We start from the raw sequence: 16,510 nt of genomic DNA, 5'->3' as shown, positions 1-16,510 counted from the left end.
TGGAGGATGGGGGGGTGGGGGCGATGGCCACGCTACACTGGCCCGCCGCTAGGGGGAGTACGGGATTAAGGAGGGGGTGCAGGATGCTGATGCTGAACTGGCCAAGCTGGGAGGAAAGAAGAAAGGGAGGGGAGGGGAGAATCGAGGACGGCCGGCCTAGCCAGGCCAAGAATGCAATTGCCCCGGTGGTGGGAGCTGGGAGACCCTTGTGCTTGGACGGGACAGGGTCGGGGGACACGCAGGATGAGCCCCGCGACCACTGGCACCTTCTTGCTGACAGGTTAGTGGCCCGCGCGCGACGGGAGATTCTGGGGCCAACAGGCCGCCGCCTCCCCATCCCCCGCCCGGGTTTTGGGTACCTGGGAGCATTTTCTGGGCGTCAGCCCCTCTTTTTACCCGCGTCCTTACTGCACCCCTCGTCCAGAACACCCCACACCCCATTTCCTGGGCCCTGTGAGTCCCTTCTCAGCCTTGACCCCTGGCCTATTCTTTTTCTCCGCGCCCCCGCGGGCCCCTCCCTGCCCAGAGCGCGCAGAAATTCCAGCTCCAATATCCATTCCGACCCCCCCCACCGCTAATTCCCAACCCTGGTGGTGGACCTCTCCCCATCCCTGCAGCAAAGACTTGGGGGTTGTTGCCCATTTTCCTGGGGGTCGTTACCACACGAATGGGGCTCTGCGGGCCCTGAGACAAACCATAGGAAATGGGTGTCAAGCCTCATCCCCTTCCACACAGACATCCTTTTTTCTTTCATTGAATCCGATCGGGGGAGAGCACAAAAATGTGCATTTGAAACACCTAATTCCCCCTCTTCTTCGGAGCATTTCTTGGCGGCGGAAATCTCGTTTTTCTTAGGTTTTACGGAGCAGGGAAGCAGAATCATGAAATGCTGGGAGCTAAACAGGCGTTCAGGTCAGGGTTAACCCCGGATGGGGTCCAGAGACGCTGCAAACAGCCCCGTTTGCCCCACCAAGTGCACTATTTTAAAAAGCAAAAACAATTAAAAACAGCTGTGGATGCCTCCAGTGCGCTGGGAGGCTTCGGAGGCTCACAGCTATGGCCTTTTGGTGGTGATTACAAGGTTTACACAGAGACCTAACTCCCTGCAACGTTACTTTTTTCTAAGTCTTGTAGGGTGAGTGAATACATTTAGTCAAGGTAACCGCATGTTTAATTCTTTCAAGCGTGTTGCCGAGATTCGGCCACAAATGTTTGTGTGTATTTATGCATATAAACATGCATATTTTACTTCAGATAAAATTGCAGTGAGTTACAGATCTCTAAAATACTGATGAAGAAGGATGCTTAAAAAATAAAGAGCCAAAACGAAGATTTCCATTTAAGCGCCTCAAAGTGTCAGGCTCTGAGAAAAAGGACAATTTGTTGACAATCTTAGAAAAAGAAGTTTAAGTTAAAATGGAAAGCCAATTTTCTACAGCTGAGTGAGGTTCCTGAAATGTGGAAGACCACATTTGTATTTAAAGGCTAAAATCGAGTATATTTTAGTAACATTGCTACAGATGATTGTTTATACATATAGGATAAATAAGAATTTGACATATTGTACATGACACGGTGTCAGAGATCACAATTAAAGCTACTTTTCTAGGAATAAACAAAAGTGGAACACATTTACTGGGGTTTTACTTTTTATCAGAAATAAAATATTGACCATCAGATCTATGAATGAATGAATGAATGAATGAATGAAGTGAAGATTTCCAACAGTGGAAGATGTTTTTCTAGGAACTTGGGTGAACACAATTATACTTTTTAGAAATGCCTTTAAATCTTAAGACGTTCATCCTTTTCTGCAAGACAAAATTTTAGGATGTCTTATATTCTCTTGACCGCAGAACTGTCAACCCCTTAGACGTTTTTTTTTTTTTTAATCTAGAAAAGTTAGTTCACCTACTTGTTAACTGATAGATATTCTTTTTCTAAAAAGTGAGATTAAAAGCCAGGATAGATGGTTGGGAAAATATAAGCTTAAAAATCTGTCCTGAGATTTTAAAAGTTTGAATAACTTTGAACCAATTTAATTTTTTATTTCAAAATGTTAGCCAGGAGCTTTTTGTATAAAAACAGCTTTAGTATTATTTTTATCATACTGAATTTTTAGTCACTGTACAAAATTCAGGAAAAAATCCTCTAGAAAACGGGGGGAAAAAATCAAGAAGAAAATCAAGATCACCTGTAACTTCTTCATCCTGAGCTAATCCCCATAAACATTATGGAGATTGCTTTTTCAGACTTTCTTTATGCATTTATAAGTACTGAAATAATATATATTTCTCATAGAGCTACATATGTATGATTCCTAAAATTAAAAATCAGATCAAATTAATTTTCCTTCATTATTTTCTTTCAAAGAGACCTGTCAAACAACATTAAATTTGCAGAGATTCTTTTAAAGGAAATAATATTAATTACTTTTTCTAATAAAATTCAAATGACCAACATTACTACATAAATATTTAAAACTTGAAAACTGAGAATTTCCTCTGATCCCACTATTGTAACATACATATAGTTATCATTTTGGTGTATTTCCTTGTGTTTTTTATTTCTCTTCATATGAAGTCATGTTTATTTTGCTTAGAAATAGAATTTAAAAAACATTGATAAATAATTATGAGAAAAATCTTACAATCTGAAGCAGCAAAACAATATTAAAAATAAACACAAAAATGTAACATTGATAGATATCTTAAATAACATTCGTGTTATCTTACAAAGCCTGAGCCTCCCTCCAATTAATAGACAAGAATTTAAAACACTTTTTTGACGTTTATTATTCCTAAGTGAATTTTGGATTACTCAGATATTCTCAGTGTTGACTATTTCTTACTCATTTTGCACAAGGCTACATGTAAAGCAAAGAAAAAAGTGTTACTGTGGATATTTATTTTATCAAATAATAACTGGGCATTATATTTGGACATTTTAATTCATTTTTATGAACATTTCCTGTGGATCCATTAAACTGTTGATTTACTACCTCTATTTAACTTCTAGAGCAATGGGAAATTTGTATTTCAAAACAAAGTAGAATTTTCCCTTGTCAAGTAATTACTAGACTTTCTCTTTGGAGATTTGCCTATTTTATGACAATTTGCCATCTATCTGTGAAATTATTGATTTACCTCAAGTACTTAGCCTAATTTCTAGGATGGTGGGAAAATTATATTTCAAACCAAGTGGGATTTTTCCTTGTCAAATAATCACTAGACTTTCTAGTTGGACATTTTATCTATTTTAGATGAAAATTTGCTATGGATCTGTGAACCTGCTGATTTACCAGATACATTTGGCTTAACTTTTAGTATGGTAGGCAAATTTATTTCTAAGCAAAGTAAAATTTTCAATTGTCAACTGGACTTAGTGTTTGCTCATCTTATCTCTTTATTATAAGAGTTTGCCATAAATCTAAAATCTGCTAGTTTACGTGATGTATTTAGCTTAGCTTCTAGACAATGGACAAATTATATTTCTAAGCAAAGTGGAATTTTCACTTGTCTCTCTCAGACATTAAAAATAGCAAGAGACAGCGCGAGAGACACCTAGTGAGAGACCACCTCAAAGAGATAAGGATAACATGTATTCCGTTTCTAGTACTGGTTTTCCACTGATGAAAACCATGCTCTAAACAAAATGCTGAAGCGGTGAAGAAACCCTGACATGTTAAAAAATTCTCCATCAAGTATTCAGATTGTTTGGGATTCCAGTGAGGGTAGGATTTATGGATTTTTCTCCAAAATAATCAGTCATTTTATTTATTTTTCTTTTTTAATAACTATGCACTTACTGACTTATTTTCTTAAACCTTATCCTTGCTTGGGCTCTAAACACCAAAGTGCAAATCCTTTTGGTGATCTTATTCCCTGTTCTTAGTGGGAAAGAGGATTCTAGGTGAATAGATGATACTAGTTTATGTGTCCGTTAGAGATTCTTGGGCTGGAGCTCTGTTTTAGTCCAAATCTTCACAGAACTATTAACATGGTGACTTTTTTCCCTCTTTTCATCCTTTTGAACTTCTCCAGCAGAGATAAAGAGACCGACATAACGGACAGACAGACACACATGAACAGATTGACTCACTCACTCTCTGTCTCACACACACACACACACACACACACACACACACACACACACACCATCATCATCATCATCATCATCCAGGCTTTTTCTAAACTTAAGAATACTATTCTCCATTTTGCTACCTCTCTGATTTCCAGAAATATTAAGCCAAAAACAGGAATGCAAAATTAAAAAAAAAAAAAGAAGAAGGTAGTGTTCCTAAGGATCAACAAGTCTTTGTAACGGAGCATTTTTTTATTGGGGTGTTTACGTTGGTGGGATCAGATAGAGTCTCAAGGCTCTGAAAGCTGTTTTACATGAACTGCCTCCAAGCAACAATCTCTCTAAAAGCAGAATGCCTAGTGTCTTCAATTTTTTAAACAATGTAACTATAGTAAAGACAGTATTGAATAAAACACAGTCTCCACAGCCTGGCGCTGGAACAGACATTTCCATGGAGGCTCTTTTCCTTCTAGTCTTTGTTCTGTGTGCATATGTATTTTTCAAAGACTATCATTTTAATATGTATAGTTTTTTTTTATACTTTGTTTTGAAACATAAGTGAATCTTGCTTTCCGCAAAGCGGTTCTTAAGGCTTTAGATGCTCTTGTGTGTGAGATGGTGTGTAGCCTAGCGAGATTGCTTTGTGGACATGAAGCAGGCTGAACCAGCACCCTCCGGGTGTGTGGGGGACTGGCTTTGGGTCCCAGAGTGGTCCCTGGAGGGAGATCTAACCCTTTGCCCTGGGACTTTTCTTTTTCAACATTTTTATGAATGACTTTGATGAAGATCTGGGATGCTTGCTTTAAAATCTAGGGATGACTTGAGAAGGAGTAACTGTTAGAAGTAGATAACAAGAAGTTAGAGTTAATGTGGTTTAAATAGGCTGCAATACTATGCAAAAAGATATTTTATAACAGTAAATGCATCATAATTCACTGGTGTATAAGGAAGAAGGTGACTTAATGTGGTGGCGGTCTTTGAGGGAAAAGGTTAATATGAACCAGTGGCATGATGTAGCTGTAAAAAAGAAGAAAAATCAAATTTAGATTCTGATAATAGAATAGTGTCCATATGTCACAAAAATTAATAGTACCCCACTCTAATTAACCGCATCTGTAGTATTGTGTCCATTTCTGGCTGTCATACTTAAAGTAAGAGATGTTGACAAATTAGACAACTTCCAGAACAGTCCGTGGGGACGATGACGGGTCTGGCAATCTTGTCATAGAAGGTATCCTCAAAGAGTCTGGAAATGTTTAGCTTGAAGTCTGAAAGTAGACACAAACTCTTCTCTGTTTGTTTCAGAAAACAGAACTAGCATCAGTGGGTGAAAAGTAGAGCTGGATTTCAACTCCAGACCTTTCTAACAGTTCGTGCAGGTCAGCCAGGTGATCAGCTGTAACACCTTCGCTTGGTCTCTTCTTCTAAAATCTCAGAAATATTCACCTTGATTGCAGTGAATATTGAATCTGAAGGCCATGATAACATTTTTGCATAGGGCAGCGGAGATAACTTGTGATGGAAACATTTTATTTTTGTCTGATAAACTGGCTGAAAAGAACAGTCCTCTGTGTTGCAAGTTGATCTCTTACAACTGGAAAGTGGCTGAAACAGGGCAGTTTAACACATTCCTTTCTCCCCTTTCATTCTATTTCAAACTTGAAAACTTGAATATCTAAGAAGAGAGTGAAGGGGTTTGTTTGTGCTTTTTTTCCCCCCCTGTAAAGTGTCCTGGCCTTAACTTGTTTCCTACAGTTTTCCTTTCCCGGTGTTTCTTGCTGGCTGGGAGCTGCCTTCCATGGATGCTAGGGAGCCCAGGGTTAAGGGGAAGCAGCCGTTGTTGGCCGCTGGTACAGGACAGCTAAGCCCTTGGCTGCTGGATCCTTTCACCCTGGGGGGAATGGGGGGCAGTTGTCCCTTCCACAGTTTTCACTCCTCTTATATGACCTTGCAATACTTAGTTGTAATTTTTAGCTTTTCAATTGAAAATAAAACCTTTCAGTCAAAAGTGACTTCCTCCCCTGTTGTCTTTTAACTTCCCTCTGTTTTCAGGTTAGCCTGGATTCTGACCGTCTCGAAGGCACACTCTCAGTGCCTCAAACATGGCTTGTGGCAGATTTTTCTTTCCTCTCCATCTGCCTGTTGATTGTTTATTTTGACTACCGTATCTAACTTTGAAAACCTGATTGCTCAAAATTAATTTGTAGAGTATGCACACAGGACCTCCCTTCTGAGGTGTGATAACCTGTGATACATCAGACTCCATGGAAACTATTTTTATGCTCTGGAGCCTTGAAAACTAAGGGGGACTGTGATGAGAGATGTAAAGAAAGAAGAGAATATTCTTCAGTCATCTTTGTAAACCAACTTTGTCTTCCTTCTTTCACTCCTGTCTCTCTCCCCCTCTCCAACCCCAAACCCAGAACTTTCTCACTCTAGTTGTTAGGTCAGAACCGTGGTCACTCTGACTGACTGTGTGAAGTGTATTTTTCATGTTAAACACGTATGTGCTTATTTTCTGTATCTTTCGTAAAAGTGCCATGCACTTTTGTGGGATTGTAATAAGGCACAGGACAACTTGTAGTGGCTCGCTTCCCAGTTGTTGAGGATGCCACAGGCGTTCCTGCGCTGAGCTCATATTTCCGAGACAGAAATGCTTAAAGATGAGCTTCTGGCTTGTCAGCACTCGTTCACCTGACCCGCGGGCAGCTATTTGCGATTCCTTGAATGCAATGCTTGCTCCTGCTCCAGGGAAGTAAATAATCCGCAATGTTAAATTTTAAAAGTTGAAGAAGTTGTCTTAGGAAATAAATAGGTAATCTCAACACATAAGTTGCTGGCATGATTATTAATGTCATGTTCTTGGAAAAAAATAATGTGGGTAAAGCTAAAATGCTGTTTTCTTCTAGAGTCACTTTGCTAGAATTTTTATTATTTTGGGTCTTCATCTAAGAATTGTTATCCAATGTGTTTGCAGTAGTGGTTTAAATGTACTTTATTACTTACAGAGCACTCATCGTTAGAATGTCTTATTTTTTATTTAATTGCCTTGGACTAATCAGATTTTTTAGAATAGATCCTCGGCATTCTTACCCCGGGAATTGCCAGGGCATCTGTTGTGACTTCGGAAGGAAGACTTTTTCTTTTCTGACAAATGAAGCTGCTCATTTCAAAAATGCTTAGGAGTGTTAGGCAGCTCTGGTGTAAATTCTTTCCCATTCTTCAGTGTTTCACTCATTCATCTGGTCGCCACTCCAATTATTATGGAAATTTGCGGTTTATTGCGATTTTGAAAGAATAGATCCCAGTTAATTTTACTATAATAGTTAAAGTGAAATATTTTAGTTTCCCATTTCTTCAGAAATAGGCATAGATGTAAAGTTGATCTTTTACCTTGAAATGCAGAAGAAAAGAAAAAAATAGCCCCAATATTCTTTTGGAGTTTTTCTCTGGTTTTTTTTTTTTTTTTCTCCTTTAGCAAATTGGTAAGCTATGTGGTAAAAGGATGCTGGCTTTTCTCTCTTATGAAATAGTTAATCAGTGTAGCACCTTTAACATTTGTCATTTTCTGTAGTTATAGTGTTGATTCTAATCAAAGGCCAGCACTGCAGAAGTGGAAACAGAACAGGTTGCTACATGTGCTTATCAGAATCTGAAAGGCATGTTATTTTTTGTCTAGCTGTTTTACTTCTGAGACTTTAGCTCACAGGTGTACTTGTGAAAGTGCTCAAAAGTAAAAGTGTAAGGATGTTTATTGTAGGGTTGATAGAGGTCATCTTTACCAATAATTCTTTTATTTATTTATTTTCTGGGGGTGTCAACTGGTTTTGAGTTTCCTCTCTGAGATGCTGGGGATTATAGGGTCCCAAGCATTATGGAACTCTTACCCTAGTGGCGTTGGCAAAGATGAATCAAATAATCACACATATAAATGTGCCCTTTGATCTATGATAAGTGCTACAAACATTACTAGGATTTCTAAGTAGAGGATTTGGCGAGGCAGGGAGATTAAGGAAGGCTTCTCTGAGGAAGTACTCGGACCTGAAGGATGAGTAAACGTTAGTGAGGTGAAGAGGAAGGGTGTATGTGAGGTAAAAGAAGAGATCTTTAGAGGCCCTGGGGCAGGTTGACTTGGCAAATCAAAGGTGCTGGAAGAAGTCCAGTGAAGTTGGGGCTGACCGAGAAGAGGGAGCCCGACGCAAAAGGAAGCAAGATAGCAAGCAGGTCAAGGAGCAAATTTTGCAGGACCTGTTAGACTGCATTTAAGAGGGTAATCTTGGTCCTAAAACCTAGGGGAAGTCTTCAGAGGAGTTTAAGCAGGACAAGATCAGATTTGCATTTCAAAAAGAGAGTTTTGGCTGCTTTGCGGAGAAGGGGTTGGAGGGGTCATAACGGCTTGCGGCACACTCTTTCCAAGGCTACTTTTGTAATCCAGGCTGGAGTTAGAGACCTCCTGAGCTGGGGTGGTGAAGGGGGCTGAAGCTGGGAGGGACACTTTGAGGAGGAAATAGCACCAGGAATGAGTGGTGGATTGACCGCGGGGATCGGCAGGAGGAGATGTCAGGGGCAACTTCTAGATTTCTGTCATATGCGGAGGGTGAATGGGGGTGCCGTTCATGGGATGAGGAACACAGGAAGAGGCCCAGGCTTTAAGGGAAAGATTAGGAGTCCTAGTTTGGACGGCTGAGTGTGAGGTGATGAAGCATAAATTACGATTGAACCACACCGGTGTAAAGCTCTAGAGCCTTCAAATGTGATGTTATGTAAACATATGCGAGACCTATGCTAAGGAAAGACAGTGTGATCACATTATGTAAAAAAAAGAGCACACTGTGTGTGTGTATGTATGTGTGTGCACAAACGTATGTCTGTATATGCATAGATGTGAAAAGGTGCAAAGCCCATTTAGAGTAGATGCCCTAGGCATTGGAGGGAGGCCACAGAGAGGGCAGAGGGGATTTTGATGTTTTATACGCTCCTGGTTATACTATTTGAAATGTTGCAATGAGGGCTCGTACAATAAAGAAAAGTAATGACAGTTCCAAGTAAACGACCGATAGGAGAGTATTTCTCTTTCAGAGGTTTCTTAATTGGAAAATCTTGCAAGCATTATACTTTCTGTGTTTTTAACAGAATTTTCCCGACAGTTTGATTTTCCTAACCCAGTAGCTCTTACACTCTGCCTTTTAATCCTTTTCCACTAGACTGCACTATTACACTAGATTTTACATAGCCTACATACTATTTTGTATTCTGCCTCTCGCTAATTTTATTAATTTCAAAATAGTCCAACGTTTTGCCGATCAGGACATTAAATAATAATGGTGCATATAACTAGTGCATATATTATGCATCCCTTTTGTTAAGGGTCCCGCTGGTGCTCCTTATTCATCTAACGTTTCTGAGATGGAACACAAATAGTCCCGTTTCCGGGCAGTGGAAACCCGGGATGCGCGTCGGTCAGGCTATTTGAGCAAAGGAGTAAAACTACTAAGAGAAGTAGATAACCATCCCTTCTCCATTAACTGTTCTGTCAAATCAACACTTCTTTTATTGGGCATTTAATTTTGGCCCCAATTTTGATATGTGTGGTACAAAGTTGAATCTCATGCCTGTGCAGTTTTTGCTCTTGTCGTATTATTTCCTCAGGAAAAAACAAACACCAGAGAGTTTATGAGAGTCAGAGCTAGCACGTATCAGTAGAACTCGCCTCCCATTACATCTGGCTCTCCTCTGAAGGATTAGGCTGTAACTCTCTCCCAGCATGCCGTGGCCCGTGCCATCTTCTTAGTCCTCTGGGAGGCCACATGGAGTCGGGGGTCATTGGAGCCCCTGGGCTGTTGTCTCTGCCCATTAGCAGCCTCCAGCATTTACTCCACCTAGCTATAGAAATATTATCATTTTTCATGTATCTTATGACCATGAGATACAAAAGCGAGAATGAAGTCTATAATGCCAATTGTAAGTCGCAAAAATGTTTTTCATTTAAGCGTCTACTTTTTAAGTAATCACATTTAAAGGAATCTAAAATTTCCTTCAGGGTGCCTGGGTGGCTCTGTTGGTTGAGCACTGACTTAGGCTCAGGTCATGATCTCACGGTTTGTGAGTTTGAGCCCGGTGTTGGGTCCTGTGCTGACAGCTCAGAGCCTGGAACCTGCTTTGGATCCTGTGTCTCTCTCTCTCTGCTCATCCCCACTCGTGCTCTGTCTGTCTCTCTCTCTCTTCCAAAAATAAAATAAACATTAAAAAATTTAAAATAAAATTTCCTTCATATTAATTGAAGACTAAATGTAATAATAGCTCACGTTTTTCTGAGAACATCATTATGTGCAAAACACTCTTCTGAGGGTTTTAAATGTATTGTTTAATACTCACAACATCTTTATGAAGCAGGCACTATACTGTCCCTACCAGATGAGGAGACTAAGGTACAGAGAGATTGCGTAATTTGCCCAGTAGACAAACACTGGGATTTCAACCTGCCTTGTCTTCAGAGACACTGATAGAAAACACTACTTTTCTGTATTCCAACTTTATTCCACTTCAAAGACTAGTGTCTTACCTTGCTTGTGCTAATATCACAAATTTCAAATAACTTTCAAACGTATTTAGTATTTGTTTATGTTTTACCCTGCTGGACTCTTCTATTTTAACAAAGTTTGGAGGCTTCTTCCTTTTGCATTCTTAGGTTTAAAATCTTGCTGTTAAGAGATCCTCTTAAGAGGATCTTTTCCTAGGAATTGGAATGGACAGTCCTTTTCAGCAAAGCCTTTCTCCCCCATAGTTTCCATCTTTTTAACCTTGCTCTTTTAATGAATGTGTGTGTGTGTGTGTGTGTGTGTGTGTGCATGTGCGTGCGCACGCCCGCATGCATATGTGCACGGATGGGCATACTCATGCATGGAATCATGCACAAAATGCATGGAATTAATTTTTATGGACATTGCCTCATTGCTAGCTATTTCTAATCCAGCAGTCAAGGAAAGCTTACTTTTTCTAGAAAGAAAAATAAGTTGAAGATGACATACTAGTAACAATGATATTTTAAAATGCGTTTAAAAATATGTAGTTTATAAATTGCTTTCCCGTTTAACCATTTGGGGTTCGTATCCATTGAGTAGATGATATGGACTTTGCAGTAAGCCAAAAGAATAGGCTCAAAGTCCAACTCTGCCACTTAGTAAACGTATGACCCAAGGTTAAGTTCCACAATTTCTCAAGACTTCTTATTCTCAGTACAAAATGGAACTAATAATACCTACTGCCCATAGCTGATAATGTGATGATTAAATTAGTTGACTTGTATGAAACTCTTCGTGTAGTGCCTCACACTTATTATTCAAAACATGGTAGCTAATGATAATGTCCATGCACATTTCTGGAGAGAAAAATATGAAACCATCTTAATGTAAGAGACAAATTTAAAAGTATTAAGAATGTTGCATAAAGGAAGGGAAAAGAAGATGTAGAGGACGAAGAGGCGGCAGAGCAACGTGGGGAAAGCAGACAGATGGCAGGGACGTGAGCTATGTATCTACTTTATGAAAACAAAGTCTGTGCCCCCTTCAAGTGAAATATGAAAAGAGACAGATGAGACAGTGGACAGAGAAAGACGTGACAGTTTGTTCTAAGGTGAGTGTGTTAATCAGATTAAATTTCGTTTGGCATTTCCTGCTGTTTACTTGCACGGCAATGGTGGAGTAAGTCGTTATTTATTATTTCTTTCCCTCCACATTCTGATTAGCTCATCAGCAATCAGTCACCATTCATGGCTCTTCAATTGCTTTTATTAAATAGCAAACCCCTCCTCCCCAAGTCCGCAAATTATTCAGGTTTGGGAAAGACTAATGTCTCTTTAGAGAGTGCTTGCCCCAGGCCAGATGAAATGTAGTCAGTCCTGCTGCTGCAAGACTCAGAATAAACCATGGAATCTTAAGACAAACTTTAACTATTATATGGTTTCGAGGGAATTTACGGGCATGCCAGCCACCTTTGGATTAATTCAGACTTTGATGATTTTTGAGAGAGAACTGTTGACGAATTGGTTAAATTGTATTTGCCGGCGAATCATGTGAATGTCTCAGTTTGGGCAGTGTAAAGGCAGTATGCATGTTACTCTTTGCTTTTGTGTTTATGCATTAGAGCAAAACTCACATGTAGGTACAATTGTTGCAGAGAATATCATGAACCCGGTGAGCACAGTGGAGTTTCTTTCAAGATTTCTGAGGATGGTCTGTTATCTTTGGAAAAAGTCCAAGAACCAGTCCATACAGATTGAAAATTTTTTTTTTGCATATTAGATTTAATCTTGATACGTTATGTGTAGAGTAAATATTCTTAAATTGAGTTATATCTTTTCATGCTAACTAAGGAAATTTATTCTCACAGAAAAAGAAATGCTTTGGTCCTTTACTAACAAAGATCAAACTTTAAAATTTAGCATTTTTCAGCAAATATCTGCATTTGTCATTGCACAGATTATAGTAATTTTCTATACAAGAAGCTAGTCGAGTGGATCTATGGTCTTGGACACACAATTAGAAACAACTAGTTATTTCCATGTTATTGAGATTTCCCCCTTGACATATGGGGACTTGAATGTTGAAGCAGACACACGGTCCGTGGTGTTGTGTCTTGCCTTTAGTGACATTGTCTGGTGAGTAGAGTCATAAAAAAGTTGTCTTTTTATTTAGATTTATTGGACTGCTGTCTTCTGTGGTCAGAGTGGAACTTTAGATGGATTACTCTGAACTTTTAAAAAAAAATGAGTATGCTCAAAGCAATGCTGGCCTTAAAATAGAACGATATTGGTGGGATGTGTTTAAACTCTTGCACTGCTTCTATTTTTTTAATGACTAAGGCCCCAATCTGATTTGTCTTTTGCATCTTATAAAAGCTAACTGGACTACCCTTATATAGGTCCTAGAAAGTATGAGCAATGATATACTGGTTCACCTGGCAAGGACGTGACAGAGTGTAAGACAAAAAAATCCCATAGCTTTCAGTTATCTTACTAAATTCTTTAAATCACCCATAAAGCACAATATGTGTAGTTTTGTGTGCATAACTCTGAACAACAATTCTTATGCATACATAGTCTGAGAACTACAGGGCTAGAAAAAAGGAGGGTGCTGTCTGGATATTCAAACCATTCTTTCTTAAAAAATACTTTTTTAGTGTTTATTGATTTTTGAGAGTGGGGCGAGAGAGCAAGCAGGGGAGGGGCAGAAAGAGAGAGGGAAGAGGATCCAAAGTAGGCCCAGCACTGACAGCACAGAGCCCGATGCGAGACTCAAACTCATGAACCATGAGATCATGCCCTGAGCTGAATCGGACGCTTAACCGACCCAGTCACCCCAAACTGTTCTTTCTTTATGGAAACTCTTCCATCCATGAGAAAGTGGAGGTAAGAGTGGATAAAGTTTTCAGTTCTAAGGTCAGCCTTACATTTGGCACATACGATGTGACTCAGTTGAATATCCTGTATACTCTTGGGTTTTGTGGGTCTTAGACTTTTGGAGTTCATATTTGTATATGAGAATTATCTGATGAAACTGTGTAACCCATCTACCTACAATTTCCATGTTGGAGTTATGAATATGTACTTAACACACTTTTTTGTTGTGAAATTTTGGGGGTGTGAATATGTATTTTTAGAGAGCTGCCCAAATGATTCTTCTGTGACCGGAATGTAGCCTTTGGAACCCAATGATCAAGAGAATGTAGGGGGTGGAGTATTTGGCCACAAGAGGCCATGAGCATTTCTGATCCTATTTTAGCTTAAATTATTTAGGGGGTGACTACTGTGTTTTTCACCTTGATTTAAATGGATACCTGGGTGGCTCAGTCAGGTAAGCGTCTAACTCTTGCTTCAGCTCAGGTTTTGAGCTCAGGACTGTGAGTTCAATATATATATATATATACACATATATATACACACACCCACACACACACATATAATATATATACACTATATATATATACATATACACATATATATAAAGGACATAACTTCAGTTATTAATCAACTCATCCATTTACTAGGCAAATCATCCAGAAGATTGGTCTTTCAGCAGACATAAAATTAGTACACTTAAGTTTACATAGTTTTAAATTAAATACCCATCAAGTCATTTATTTGCTTGGGGTGCTAGGGCCTTTGTTTTCCACCTGCAGGCATGGCTAAAATAAATGATCATCTGAGGTTTTGTTTGCCTGTTTGTTAGTTTTTAAGGACTCAGGTGTTGAATTGTATTCTTTTTTTTTTTCCATTTTGGAAGGGAACTTGGTATTTGTCATCATTTAATTAAAGTTCAGAATTTTATTTAAAATTCAGTTTAAAAAGGAAATATACATTTCATCTCTTAGGGTGAGGAGCCCTTTCAACATCAAGTTTCCTGTACCTCTGCCGATATTTTTATCTTCACTTGTCTTCACTTGTCTTTACTTTCTGATTCGTGAAGTATTTTCTTTACTTGTAAGTGCCGGCCTCACCCATTCTGGTTTTGCTTGCATTGTGTCACCAGGTTTGCTCCTTTTCTTTATTCTTAGCCTGCCTCTCTCCTTTTGTTTTTCCCCCAGCTTCTGAACAAAATCTGTTTTCCCACACTTGAATAACCTGCCCTCTCTCCACCTTGCTGTGTCTCCATCTATCTATCGTACCGTTTAATCTCTTTGCTCCCCTGTCCCTGCCAATGTTTGTAAGATTAACTGTATTTGCCACATCTGCATCTTGACCTTTTGCAGTTTGGTTTCTATTCTTATCACTTTGTTGGAACTCCACTTTCAAGGAGTTACCAGTAACTTCTCACTTTACACAGACTAGCAGACTTTTCTAAACTCTCATTCTCTTTGACCTTTTTGCAGTATGTGAGGATGTTGATTTCACTCTCCTTGATATCTCTTTCGTTGACATATGTGACACTTCAGACTCAGTTGTCCGTCCTCTCTGACTGCCTCTACTGCTCTTTCTTTGCTGAATCATCCTCTGTGCTTGGATATAAATATATTTATTACCATGTTCTGCCTTTGCTGTCCCTCCCATTTTTTTTGTGCATTCCTTCGTGCTATATTGCATCTCCAGAAGCTAGGACAAAATTGTAGGGAATTCCTGGATGGAGCTGAACCTGAAGGGAACATACCTGAGATGGCTAGAGGAAGGGAGAATGCATTGGAGACCCAGTGTTGTAGTTAGGAAAATGGCACCCAAATATCATGTCTGAAAGGTAAGGGTAAAAAATGAAGGAGTAAGCAGTAAGAGTGGTAGGTAGTTTGGGTGGTGGGAAATAAATAGATGAATGCTCAAGAACATGAAGGCATATCTTCTCCAGACCACTTTGTATATAAGGGTACCTACTCCCAGGTAACATGGGGGCATGGTCTCTTTAAAGAATGATACTGGGGTTTTGACTTCAATAATCATTCCTCTGGGGATGAACTTCCAAATCTGTATCTGAAACCCCATTAACTTCTCTTATGAACCAGAGGTCTATTTCCATCTTCCTCTTAGCTGGTTTCACTTGGATATTCCTAGTGGCACCCTGAATTTAATATAGCTCAAATTAAATTTATCATCTTATTCCTAAAACTGACTCCTTTGGCGGGGATTCCTAATGGATTACTATTTTGTGTCATTCTGATTCAAAAATGTAAAGCCATCTTTGATTCCCCTTTTAACTAACCCACACACAACAATTTGAAAACTTGGTCGTATTATCTGCATAATGTCATGTAACTGGCCCCCGCTTTATTTTCCTTTTTCCTGATTTATGAGCTGACTGCCACCCTACACTCCAGAGATAACCCCCTACTTATTAGCCCCTCATCTCAATTCTGCACATTTCTGCCAATGTAATGTTTCCAAAACTCAACTGTAAAATTTCTTTTTTTTTTTTTAAAGGTTTATTTATTTATTTTGAGAGAGACAGAGACCTTTAGCAATGTGCGTGGGAGGGGGGTAGAGAGAGAGGAAGAGAGAGAATCTCAAGCAGGCTCCATGCTGGCACCCACACTGTGGGGCTTGAACCCATGAAACCATGAGATCATGACTTGAACTGACACCAAGGGTCAGACGCTTCCCTGACTGAGCCACCCAGTCGCCCCCTCAACTATAAAATTTAAAAGATACTTTAAACTTACCGCAGCATCCCTAGCCAGGGATAATGATCTCCCCCCCACACCAAGATTTTGTGATTTTGTAGTACTTCTGCTTTCTACTACTGTGTATACATTTAATGATTATATACATATATCTATTTCATTCATATTTGTGTGCATGAATTATCAATCCCTGACCATTGTAGACTTGTTGGGTTGCAGAACCTGTATTTTGTTTACCTTATAGTCTCACATATTCCTTGTAGTGACATGCAACAAATATTTATTAAATGGAGTTAAACAGCTAGTGGGCTGAAAGGATCACAGGTGA

At 39.3% G+C, this 16,510-nt stretch overlaps 1 protein-coding gene across 5 annotated transcripts in view; it reads left to right on the top strand.

Annotated features, from left to right (window-relative positions):
- The first annotated feature begins 114 nt into the window (after window positions 1-114).
- Window positions 115-16,510, top strand: part of SGCE (sarcoglycan epsilon) — a 71,994-nt gene continuing 55,598 nt past the window's right edge. For all 5 annotated transcript variants that reach the window (XM_029929214.1, XM_029929219.1, XM_029929207.1 and 2 more), the window contains exon 1: window positions 115-280. In XM_029929214.1, coding sequence (XP_029785074.1) covers window positions 172-280 — 109 coding nt within the window. In that variant the 5' untranslated portion in view covers window positions 115-171. The remainder of the gene's footprint in view (window positions 281-16,510) is intronic.

The sequence above is a fragment of the Suricata suricatta genome, chromosome 2 (assembly GCF_006229205.1).
Source record: "Suricata suricatta isolate VVHF042 chromosome 2, meerkat_22Aug2017_6uvM2_HiC, whole genome shotgun sequence".
In the NCBI taxonomy this organism is placed as follows: Eukaryota; Metazoa; Chordata; class Mammalia; order Carnivora; family Herpestidae; genus Suricata; species Suricata suricatta.
Note: the sequence above shows the minus strand (reverse complement) of the source record. Positions and strands in the feature narration are given on the sequence as shown.